At 27.8% G+C, this 13,283-nt stretch overlaps 3 protein-coding genes across 3 annotated transcripts; 2 read left to right on the top strand and 1 right to left on the bottom strand.

Moving 5' to 3' along the window:
• Positions 1-26: 26 nt before the first annotated feature.
• Positions 27-3,028, top strand: LOC119685850 (secernin-1). Its single transcript, XM_038100246.1, has 4 exons — positions 27-467; positions 524-708; positions 1,736-2,012; positions 2,071-3,028. Exons 1-4 carry the CDS (start codon positions 312-314, stop codon positions 2,548-2,550), a joined length of 1,098 nt encoding a protein of 365 aa, XP_037956174.1. The 5' UTR covers positions 27-311; the 3' UTR covers positions 2,551-3,028.
• A 2,026-nt stretch (positions 3,029-5,054) lies between these two features.
• Positions 5,055-6,767, bottom strand: LOC119685851 (ELMO domain-containing protein 2). The gene is made up of 2 exons (XM_038100247.1): positions 5,811-6,767; positions 5,055-5,743 (listed from the first exon to the last, which is right to left on the bottom strand). The coding sequence occupies exons 1-2, from the start codon at positions 6,339-6,341 to the stop codon at positions 5,312-5,314; spliced, it is 963 nt and encodes a 320-aa protein (XP_037956175.1). The 5' UTR covers positions 6,342-6,767; the 3' UTR covers positions 5,055-5,311.
• Positions 6,768-8,523: 1,756 nt separating this feature from the next.
• Positions 8,524-12,535, top strand: LOC119685384. Its single transcript, XM_038099647.1, has 5 exons — positions 8,524-8,699; positions 9,251-9,302; positions 9,421-9,473; positions 11,752-11,940; positions 12,002-12,535. The coding sequence occupies exons 1-5, from the start codon at positions 8,685-8,687 to the stop codon at positions 12,470-12,472; spliced, it is 780 nt and encodes a 259-aa protein (XP_037955575.1). The 5' UTR covers positions 8,524-8,684; the 3' UTR covers positions 12,473-12,535.
• Positions 12,536-13,283: the final 748 nt, after the last annotated feature.

A 13,283-nucleotide genomic window follows, 5' to 3' on the forward strand; every position in this document is an offset into this window, starting at 1 on the left:
TTACTTTTTCTCTTTCTCCTTAGTCTCGTTTCAATTGCGGATTTATAGAGAAGAGCTTTCTTGTATGCGAGTGTCTCAAATTGTATTGTAGATTAATAAAAATTAAAATAAAAATAATCAATTTATTGAACTGTGTTTATTAAAAATACAAAATAATTTATTTGAAAAGGAACAATTGTTTTCGTGAGACGCGTAATTTGTGAAAAATTTATTAAATCCAGAACAGCTGGAAAAATCAATTACCATTGTCTGCGGCTTTTAAAACATACGAAAGGAGAAAGAAAACAGACATTTTCTATAAATCGTAAAAGATGAGCTCATCTAGTGACTGCTTTGTTGTCGTACCACCATATTGTGAGGAAGGGACTACAGTTTTGGGACGTAATTTTGAAAATGCTTTATCATCGGGTGATGCTGCGTCGTGCGAGGTACAATATTACGAAGCGAGTACAGCTGTAGAAGGAAGCGTAAGGCATTAATTTCAAGTTTTTTTAAATCAATGTATTAAAATGAAATATTTTAGTCTGACGGTGGAGCAACGCCAGAAGTTAGTAGTGAAACATTACGATTAATTTTACAACGACCAAGTACGAACATTTGGGGTGGAGACATAGGTGCAAATGAGCGTAGTGTGTGTGTGGCAGTGACGTGGACCACAAATGAACCAGAAAAAAACAGTGGGAATTTACTATCTACGGATGTTGTTAGGTGAAAACAAATTAAATAAAAATTTTTCACTAATATTAACTTATATAAGTTATTGCATTGTAAACATACCTTTTTCAGCTACAGTATTAGTTAACACATATAACCTCTTCTACTTAGATTTCTTTTGATTGCAATATAAGTTGACCAATACTGTTCCATAGGAAATATACATGTATTGAAATAATTATACTTGAAAGTATATATTTGTTTAGGACCTCATATTCATTATATAATCTATATATAACACTGTCTTGTGCACGAATTCGCAATATGCTTAACAGTTATATTCACTGTTATATTCGTCCATATGTTTTTATATTCAAGAGCATACAAAAATTTACCCGCTATTCATTTATGTCTACATTATCGCTAATAAATTATAATAGCAAGATTTTTTCATTTGCTCTCAGATTAGATTCAACATTTTCATCCATTCTGGCTCCTATTGTTCTACTTAATTTTCCTATTCTATACTATTAAATTAATTCATTTTGAGTATTAATAATAAAAAAAATAAAACTATGTAACATATATAAATTAATACCCTAAGGTGCGTAACTGTCTTTTGGCGCGTATGTGACGTGACAATGGTAGAGTACATGATTTACATTTTCCTATTCCTTCTATGACTTTCTAAGACAAGAGGTTGGTAAAAGTATTTCCTAACGCCTGACTATAAGATATTTTCCCGTTAGTAACTCATTTGTAGTGTACAGTGAGGTGCGAGCAAGGCTGATCAGTTGCTCTGTTACTTTCTCATTATAGACGGGTTATGCCGTACGTGTAGTGTGTCATGTGTGCTCTTCATATTACCTCCAGTCAGTTATTTTAAAAATTTTAGCATAAATATTGATGCTATGGTAAGTCATGTCTTACTTTTGACCACTTTGATGGTCAAACAATTATCAAGGCAATTCTCATGACCTGTTAAATCATCGATAAGAAAGAAATAGGTATCAATTGTGCTGTCACTTTAAAATGCATAAATAAGTTTTATAAATTATTAATTATTTTGTTTTTAATTTAGGTATGCGTTAGCTACGTCAAAAGATGCAGGCGAAGCAGTTGAACGAATTGGCTCATTAGTGGAAAATCATGCTTCTAACGATGCAAAGATGAATTTTGTAATATGTGATCCCGTAAACGTTTGGGTAGTGAGTTGCGCTGTCAAATTATGGGCAGCACAACATATAACAACATTTTATCGTATAAGTAGTAAAAGCTTAGCCGTTACTACAACAATAAATAAATCCAGTGCAGAATTAAATGATGCTTTAAAAACATTAGGTGTGTGGAATGGCGAAGTAAGTACATTTATTGGATATTATATAAGCTTGTGTTATTTAAAAATTATATTTGTAGGGTGAATTAAATTTTGCTGCAGTTTTTGATGCCTCTTCAGAAGTAACATGGGACGAAAATGAACCATCCAGTGATGGATCTTTCGAATTGTTAAATATGTTCGAAACTTTACGTGCGGCTAAAAGTGCAGATACTTCCCTCGCATCTAATGTTTCGTTGCTGACTTCAAAAGGCATATCCACTCATTGGTTCACTTGTACACCAAATGTTAATCAATCTGTATTTAAGCCCTTTGTCTTTGCCCCAAATCCAAAAATTTCACCTTTAACTAAAGTCTCTGCTGATAGAGATGTCACTTTATTGCATTATTTACACGCACAGCGTAAACCTACTGCAGTGGATGATCTTAGGAATCTAGAAACTTCTTGCATTAGTGAAGTCACTAAATATCTTGTAGATCATGATACTTCTAATGATTTAGACGAATTAGATGAATTAATGAAAGACTGTGTAGAAGCGGAGGTTAAGTTCTATCGTTAGAAATGCATTTTTTTACCATTTGACCGATTTTTACTATATTGCATAAAGAAAATATTTTTAAATAAAAGGTAAATGCAGTGCATAATATTTAGTTTAATATATATAAAGAATAAATAAGCAACATGATAATGATGATCATGAATTTCAAAGTTTATTTTATAAAATTAATTTTAAAATCGAAAGAATTGCTAGTTTTGTTAACAAATAATATTTTATATACCAGGCATAGATATATATTAGTAATTGAATTTATTTGATATACTATAAATTAAACAAAAATGATGATATTTGAATACGTATGCGCACTAAATTTGGTATCATCTCTCGTAACTGACTGACATAATTATAATTGTCTTTGTATTTGCATTTGAAATTTAGCATTTGCTTGTGTTTTATATATATACATGTATATATATAAATCATGCTTTTTACTTAATCATTCCTAAAGTGAATTATTGTGATTTTATTACTACCTATTTGTATTATTGTTTTTGATAATTTTAATTACTATTTTTTAATAATTTTAATATGTACTGATATTTATTTGATAATTTAATTTGATGAAAAGCCGCAATATCTTATGTTTAATTTAATTAACAATTTAATAATATAAAATGTATACGTTAAATTGTTTTTAATGTTAATTACTTCTTATGTATAAAAAACGAAAGCATTTCTTTTTTTAATAATTTGAAGTCACTGCATATATATATATATATATATATATAATTAATCACTTAAATACCTTAATAATATACAACAATATATACAAATTTCTCAGCATTTATTGTGCGTAACATATGCGTATGCATTACAACATAAATACATTTTAAGCACATATAAACATACAATATATTTACGTAAATATAAAATTAAGCATTCAAAAACTCTGCTAATCTAGTTACGAATAAAAACAAATTTAAATCGCAAATTTAAATGGTTGGTACATATAATTTGATCAATTAATAATACCTATAGAGGTAAGTATACAATACGAATTTAGGTTTTTACTGGAGAAAAATACTGTAATCTTTAAAAATTGCGTAGACTAAACAGAAAGCAGTATGTTTTTCGCCAAAAAATTTATTATTCTTTAAGGACAAAAACTTGTAGAAAACTGTGAGTAGAAGTCTAATTTTCTTTGATGACACTCTGCCATTATCAAATGATGGCATAGGTCGAGCGATATGTTGAAGAATAAGAGTATTTTTGAAAATTACTATCTCAATTGTCGTTGCCATAAATAGAGTAGTGTGCATTTGGGCACGACAACAAATATATGGCATAATATGGAGTAGAGCTGCAGTTAGAGAACACATTAGTGACAGACATATTTATAAGTCATAAATAACTTTTTAGTATCTTTATCTTGGCCTCAATTTAGTAAAGACAGTTCTTGCAGACTGACGAAGAAATTAGGTGATTGCCCATCAGATAATGATCGGACTTCAGGTTTACTTGCAGAATAAACGCGTCTGCTTCTATAAAAGTTGGAGGTATTCAGTAAATGTTCATGTGTGTACAGATAAAGAAGTTACATGTATCGGAGTGGTGGTAAAGAAACAACGCTGTAGGTATAAGCAACGTATGAATAAAGAACATTAACTTATAGTATTTTTTATTACCATCTAATTAGTAATATAAATTATCAAGCTATCAGCGTTGAGTAAATCGAATGGCATAGGGGTAATGGTAATGGCACATGAATTCCAGTTTTCTAATTACCAATGAACCTTAATGTTTGATCAAGTACTAGAAATCTTCGCTATGTAGATTTGTACTAGGCAACTGTTTCAAGTTCCATTTCTGAGACAGTATTTATAACAAATATAGGAGTTTTGAATATATTCAATAAACCATCAGAATGAATTAAGAGAATCTCATTCCCATTTAATAATATTTATATATGATATTATATAAATTATATATATTTATATATATTATATACAATACACATATGATATTAATATATATGTATGTATTATATTCTTGTACATATATATATATATATATATATATTTAAATAAAATTTTTTTGTATGTGAAATCTAAACACTTCATGAAATATAAGGTCATCGCCGGTGGTTTGATAGTACGGATTTTACAAACTGGTCTATAACGTGTCTATTCATCAGCTAGAAACTAACCTAATATAAAAACTAATAATTTTCATATAAGCCAAGGTTTTTATATATATGTGTAAAACCTAATAGTTTTTATTTAGCTAAACTTTATATTAATATAAAAACTAATTGTTTTTTTTTTATTACCAAATATTAAAAATATATAATAATTGGAAGTCGTAAATGTATATTATAATGTATTCGTATATTTTGAGTTAGGATAAAATAAAAAATAAATTATAATGTCATAAAATATATAATTTTCAGACAATAATTTTTCACATCATAGTTATTAAATAAATTACAGTCTACAAAGTGTAAGGATATTTATAATAAACTGCTTACCATAAATATTTCAACAAATGATAGTTTTTTTTTTTGCAAAATTTAAAGAACAGTACGTATTTAAACTGTTAAAAAATAATTATGTGTAAAGTAAGATTTTATGATTAAAACAGTATAAAATAATAAATATGGTCCTATTAAAACTCATTGTCATAAAAGACTTAAGTATACAATAATTTATTTATGCCCCTATTAGAAAAATATCAAATTTATTCAAAATATATTTAAATTCGAAGTAACCTCTTATCGCATAAATTACTAATTATATTTATACCCTTATATATCTTAATATTTTTATATATCCTCAACAATTAAATTGCTTTTAAATAAGCAATTTTTATCATGGAGAGCTTCCATAATTATAACTTCAAATGACTGAAATATTGAACGAAAATCCATAATGTTAGTTGGATTAGAATCTATCCAGTAATGATCAAATTCAAAAAATAAATAAGAATAGAATTTATTAAAATGTTCTAGTGAGCAAGGTTGTTTAAAAGACTCAGCATTGTTGTAAAAATGTGTTTTGGCCTCTTCATCCTTAAGTAAATTAAAAGCCATATAAGTAAGATTAATCCCAACTATAGCAAATGTGTAACCACTTGTTGGGTGCATTGAATGCGACAAAATATGCCGTGCTGTATTATTATATTCCCTCGCTAAATATAAAAGATTTTCTAAACCAAGTATGCCCATACCACGAAAGTCTGTTTTTGGATCATCACCCTGCAATTGAAGATATTTTCAATATAAATTAAGATATTTTTATAATAATAAATTTAATCATTCTCACTTGAAATCCAATATCTTGCCATTGTTTGGATATTCTACCTGTGAGTGGTTCATTTGGCATTAAATAGTTCCATAATTCAAGTAGCATTTCTTCATGTTGCAAATTGTTCGAATCATAAGGTATAGCGCGTAAGTGATCTACTGTGTACACTAATCGTCTATAACTCCAAATTTGTTCTACACATCTACCGAGTAGGTGACCAAAATCAGGATGACTTGATGGTTTAATATTCTTCGTTCTGCTAACAATACTAACCATTCTAGCAGGCATTTGTTCAAATTCCTCATCACTGCAATTTTCAACTATAGTATTAAATTCGTTTATTGTCTCTTGAATAAGTTGGTTTCTTGATTGCTGTAAGCAGTTTTCAACGCGTATAGTGCGCACAGCTCCAGCTGGTGCACCGTAAACGATTCTTTGTATTTCGGATAGACGCGTGAATGATCGTAGAAACCATTTGATCAAAGGTCTAATGAAACTGAAGAAAACCGGCAGCAACCAATCGACGAGCATTCTTATTAATTTCAACATGTTCTTAAATTTTTTTAGTTGGGTTGTTTTTTTGTGTACAGCAAAATACGACTGAGGTAACCAAGGCAACTTTTCGTATGAATTCTTAATAGATGAAGTTATTAAACGTTCTTGGTACAAATTAAGGTTTGTGATGCTTTACAATTTATTACATCTATTAATTGTTTGTAGACCTTTAATATAATAGAGAATATAATCTTCTCCTTACATATATTATTGTATTCGTTTAAATTATGTTTTTTTATATTAAGTTTCTCTTTTAGAAACCATTTTATAATTTCATGTTCCTAACTAATGATATTATCAGAATATTTTTAACATTTGACACTGACATTCATTGTTTACATTTGTTGTTGTTTTTAATAATGACGAGTTTAATAAGAGTTGTCAAATAATTTTTATGCTTCAATTTACACGAATGTATTTTACTTTGACGTTTCCGCTAACTACTTAAAACACAATCAGGGCAAGGCGCGATATTAGTTAAAAGATATCAATAATTTAAATTAGCTGCATTCTACCGAAGTGAGAGAATATTTGTTAAACATAATGTTTTTACTATAAATGTGTTATATGCATTTACTATTTACTATAAATATTACATTATATGTATTTATTTCAACATTTTATATTATAATAAAATATATAAATAAACGTCAAATATAACACTGAAGTCACATAGGTAAGTGATCAAAAAAATTTGAAATTGTTCTGAGCAATTACAAAAAAAATTTAATTATACATATTAACATTTAAAATGATTTTAATCCTTATTAAGATTTAATTTGCAAGAAAAAATATTGTGTTTAGTCACAATTATCAAACGTCAATCAGCGATTTTAACGAAATTAAAATTTACTAGAAAAAAAGGAAAGCTGAGAATCAAATATTTAATATTATAAAATATGTAGATCATTAATTATTGTTATAATTATTATTTTTTTCCTCAAACTTGCTTGTATTTTTTATATACAATCGGATTTTTGTTGACTCACATGCAAAATTTCATGATGACGACTGTTTTGATGTGTAATAGAGAGCGATAATAAAAAGTTTGACAAAAAATGTGTAATACGCGATTAACACGACATCTAACGTCAATATTCCTTTCACCACACAAGAAGTATAAAATAATCGTCGGAGTGTAAACACTGGGGAAATTAGTATGCATCTATTTCATGCTACATTTATATTATCCAATGCAATATAGAAATAAGAAAAAAAATGTTTATTATATGGCTGTATCCATGTTTCTTTATACGTTTGCCATTATTAATTATTTTTTAGTATTTGATTATAGAAAAATATTATTAAGTTAAATTGTATTAAATTATACATCAGCGTACATATTTGTTTTTTATAATAAATTTGTTTTAAATTTGATTTTTCGTTTCTTTTGCAATTAAAATGATTACTTTTAATGTGTTATTTACCAAACATTTATAATAAAATGTCTGTATAAAAGTACTATCCTTAAATTAGTAAATTTGAAAATCGATTCTATTTTCAATATTAAAATATTGTTGACAATCTGTTTGTATTTTTTGATTGTATCTACGAGTTGAAGTCACGCTCTCTCAAAGAGGCGCCATTCGTGCACTAATCTACAGGTTAAATATATTCAATATATATAAAATATTGTTAGGGATTATGTTTTAATTTTCATGTTAAGCATTTTTAATAATAAAATAATTTTTTAATTTAAAATATGTAATTGTAAACTGGTTTTTCTTATTTATAATTTATAGCACATTTGTTTTGTCAATTATTTATTAAAAATAAGGTATATCGATTTTTGTTTTAAAAATGTTTTCTTAATAAGCATAAAATATTTTACACTTCAACGATTTAAACTAGAATAAATTTTGTATGGATACCGACAAACATCCGATCATATGCTAAGGTAAACGAAAAAGACTGTTAAAAAACTAAAATAGAAATAAACAAAAATCTGCTGTTTTCGCAGTTCAATATTTGAACACTGCCGAGAAATTATTTTATTACTTGATCGATTTACCAGATACGTCTAAACACTTTCAATATAATTTAATGGAAAGTTCATTCTTTTAAACTAAATACTGAATACATTGAAAAAATTGTTAATATTTAAATGTTGAATATAGTTTTGAATATATTTAATAATATCGATTTATAAAAAGAAATTATAAAAATATAAAATGCAAATGATAAACTTTTACAGCTCTTTTAAAAGCTGAATTATAGCGATATACGATATTGCCAAAACGTTAATTTTCTCAAAATATCTTTTATTTTTACAGATGTGCAATTTACTTCTCATAGATTTATATTTGAAAAGGTTGACTTTAAGTCTCACGTTACTAAATGAACGCAAATATGGTAAATGAAAGCAATGTATTCTAATTTTCCCAACTTATTCTAAATACTTAACTTGATTCCACCCTTTTGCATATTATATAATTTAGAGAACAGCAATAAGCTCAGTTCGAACGATTAACTAATATAATATTGGGCAGTACCTTTCACATAATTATTATATATATTATTTTTTTATATTTTTTCTTACATTGAATCTTTATTATCGAAATCAGAGAAACTTTTTGTTATTATCAGCGGCACGGCTGACTATAGAGTATTATGTGAAAGCGATGATAACAAAATCTTAATTGATTAAATTGTAAAGTGTATAGCAGGTATCTCAAAATGTTGCTAATCAGTGAGAGTATCTTATGTCTAGCATTTTCTAGCGCTCTTTCATAAACATAGCAATAAATAATACGAATGTGGGGAAAAATTTTGAGATTTTAGAATCCAAAATATTTATGTGAAATAGTTCTGTTTGATGTTTATTGGTGAATGAACGACTTAGCAACTGTGCTCAAAGATTTATATTAAAAACATTTAATTGCTATATCTGATTCTTTTTTCAGTTTAGAACTATGAGACCTAATAACGGAAGACTTTGGGCTAAAGTTAATAATGGTAAGTACGTTTATTTTAAATTAAAGTAAATGTTTAAAAACGTATTGGTTTAAGAATTTATTATATTTAATATACAATTATAAATTTAAATCGAATAATGAGGTTTTTATATTTTTAGATAAATTCGAGATAAGATCTTTAACACAAGATAAATTAGAGGAAGCTTTAAATGTAAGTATTAATAAATTAATTGTTTAAATACGTAACTTTAAAGTAAGGTTCATGTTTGGCTAATTGCATTAAACTAGAATTGCATGTAGATAAGTATAACTAATTTAATAATCACGATAAAGGCTTTTTATATTAACTGTACTGTAATTTCATAGCATTATTGAAAATACAATTAAGCTATAAAATTACTTAATAAAAGAAAATCACAGTTCCATTATAAAGACGATATGCATTATATATAGTAAATTGACTGTTAAGAAAAAATGTAACCACGATTAGAAATTAGTTTTTGTTTGTTTGTTTTTTGTCTTTTGTGTGTAACATATCGGAATTCATGCAATTTAGTCAGTTATATATATATATTGAGAACACAATGCAACACACTTGCAACGCATAAATGTGCTACCAGGTACTCCCATACAATACCCAATCTCTATTTTTCATATATTAAGCACATTATTTTGTTCATTCTACTTTTGTGCACACTTATGACAGAAATTTATGAATGCAATTGCTTAAAGAGGAAAGACGAAATATGATAGAAATGTTTTGCGGTGTGAGCTGCAAACTTATGAGCACAACTAACGACTATAATAGCTAAGAGAAGCGAATTAATCGAGTTTTCATAGACAATTATATTTAATTGTTTTTGCTAAAACTTTGATCTTTAAAAATATATATATGAAAATGTAATAATATGAATTCTCGATGTAAAGATATTTAATAAATTTATATATATTATTTGACAATTTGCAAATTATATTAGGGTGTGGGCCGCACACCTCCGCACCTTAGAGCAGTCGTCACTGCATGTAAGTAGTCGTCACTGCATGTAAGTAGTCGTTACTGCATGTAAGTAGTCGTCACTGCATAGTAAATTAGTTGCCCATACGTATATATTAATTTTTCATATCATATATTTTGTATTTTTGAGTATTTGCCTCATTCTAAAATTGTTTGAAATTTTTTGTTCATAGCTCCAGATATTCGGACGTCATAAATTGAATGCACTCACGAATGCTTAAATTTTATTCACTTAAATTTTTCTATTTGGATATATTTAAAGAAATTTAATATATAATATATTTTTAACAGAAAAATTTAGTTTATTCTGTACACTTATTATTTAAAGGCATAATTGCCTTTTAATGTGAATAGATTTTGAATAAAAATCTGAGCAGAAAGATAATTTCGTCTTTTTTAAGTTCAAAAGTCCAACGATAATAATAACTACTCATCATAGACAATAGCATAATATAACTGCTGATTTATCATCATAACATATCTTCTGCTCAAAAAGGATTTTGTTGTTTGTTAACTACTCCTTAAGTAATTGACTTTTTTCAAAAAAATTTTTTTTTTGTTATATTGGCCATCTGTCAATTAGTTTGTTTACAGCAGCTGTTAATGTGAGATTACCTCAAGTGTATTTAGCGATTTTTACTATGGAAAATTATTGTTGTACGCGATTTTTTGACCAAACACGGCACCACTGTCACGCTCAGGCACCATATTCGCCAGATCTGGATCCGTGCGACTTTTTCCTGTTCCCGAAACTCAAATTGCACCTCCGTGGTAAGCGTTTTGAGTCGATTGAATCGGTAAAAGAGAATTCGCTGAAGGAACTAAAAGCCATACCTTCACGGGCCTACGAAAAGTGTATGGAAGATTGGGTTAAGCGTTGGCATATGTGTATCGCTTCAGAAGGAGCATATTTAGAAGGAGAAAAAATAAATTTGGAATAAAATTTAAATTTGTGTGTTTTATTTACAAAATCCAAGTACTTTTTGAGCAGAAGGTACACAAAATAGGTATATCCGACACAAATATTTGCGGATTTTGTTATGATGAAGATCTATGGAACATCTGATCACCAACTGTGCTACACTTGGCCAGAGAAGAAATAAAATTTTAGATGCATACCAATTAGAGGACGAAATCCTTCAAAAACTCTTTCCGAAGGAGCTGGTTCGATTCCTGGAAATACTAAATGTCTAATTACAAAGGGGTGCATAATAGATCAAGCTGGTCGCAGCACATAAAAGCCTGAGCCTAACTAATAAACCAGTATTATTATCATCACTATCGTCATAATAACACAAGTTTATCATTTTTATTTAATTTTAATTTTTAAAGTCAGAACAAAATAAACTATTTTATCACTAAGTATGCTTTTGAATGTTACTTTTAATAAATTGTTTATGTTAGAGTGTATACATATTATTTGAAGTTCAATCTGCTTATATTTCCAACTATATATTTTGTGATATTTTCTCAGATACTTGATGCCTCATTCTTTTTAAATGAATCTGTTTGTAATGGTTGTGAAATAAATTTACCAGAAAATCGGCAATCCCGTTTGGAATTACGTGAACTTTGTCGCATCACAGCAGAAGATGGAGTTTCATTAGTGGTAGTTGAGGCTACGAGTGGAAAAATTGTATCAGTTGCATTTAATAAAATACAAGTAAGTAAAACCACATTAAATAAAGACATATTTAATCAAGTACTTTAATTATCTTTGCTAGTTCTTACCAGATAATAATGAGGAGCCATTTTTTATAAAATTTCGCAATGAAAGTACTCACAGTATACAGGCTCAAGCCTTAATGGATTTCATGATAGAGGTCGATGGAAAAGTCGATGTGTTTAGCATGTTCAAAATCGATAGTCTATGTGAACTTATGTTTCTGGCGACATTGCCTGACTATGAACGAAATGGATTTGGGAATATGGTTACAAAATATACAATAGAATTGACACGTGAACTCTCCCAAGGAATTGGTTTAGATGATATAAATCCAGATCTACGCACAAAGCGTCCAAAAGCTGTTACAGCCATTTTTACTTCATTATTCTCACAAAAAATTGGTAAACTAAATGATTTTCAGATTCTGAGTACTAATCCTTATACCGAATTTATTTTCAATGGAAAAACTTTCGATCAACGCATAAATCCTATGCATAAAAATTCTCACCATGTAGTACTTCTAATCTAAACTATTGAATTTATGTTAATATTCTTAGAAATTGAATTAATAAATGTATGTAGTTAAAAAACATTGGAACGATTTTATTTTTGAGACTAAATATGACATAATTATTTGATTGATTGACTCCTTTTTATATTTATTAAAATTTCTATTTTAAATCTATTTAATGTATCTTGTAGAATATATTAACGGAGGAGACACCGCAGATGGTTGTAGGACGGATAAGACTATAACGAAAAATACTATAAAAATTAAACCGACTTTTTTATATCAGGCCTAATAATTTTTGATATTATCTTAAGAATATTTTTTCAGAGGAATATTTCGTTCTTATTTTCCTACAGAAAAAAACTTTCTAGTTTTTTCAAGAAAATACCCGGGCGTATGAGTAATTTTACAAATATTTCTATATATTTTTTTTTAAAAAATGTGATGTAGCGGGAAATGCCCATTTTCACAAATAAACCCTTCAAGTTAAATAGAGTAGAAAACGTTCAATACTGACTTAAATACAGAGTGTATGAGAAAGCTCTTCTCTTCTCTAAATATTATCAAGATTACTAAAAAACAAGAGTAAGAAATGAGAAAAGTGATATGATTATAAATAATCATGAAAACTACTTTATATCAGCGCCGCTGGTTACAGCGCACTGGTCAATACGATCTAATATATCACAACCTTAAAGTTTACTGCTTACAAAATATACGTATAGTATAATACAAAAGGTATTATATAACCCTTATATATAGTTTGATAGCAATTAAGATCAACTTAAAAAAAAGCTATTTTGAAATTGGTGCTGGCGCCCTGTCTTAT

Source organism: Teleopsis dalmanni, chromosome 2 (genome assembly GCF_002237135.1).
Source record: "Teleopsis dalmanni isolate 2A chromosome 2, ASM223713v2, whole genome shotgun sequence".
Classification (NCBI taxonomy): domain Eukaryota; kingdom Metazoa; phylum Arthropoda; class Insecta; order Diptera; family Diopsidae; genus Teleopsis; species Teleopsis dalmanni.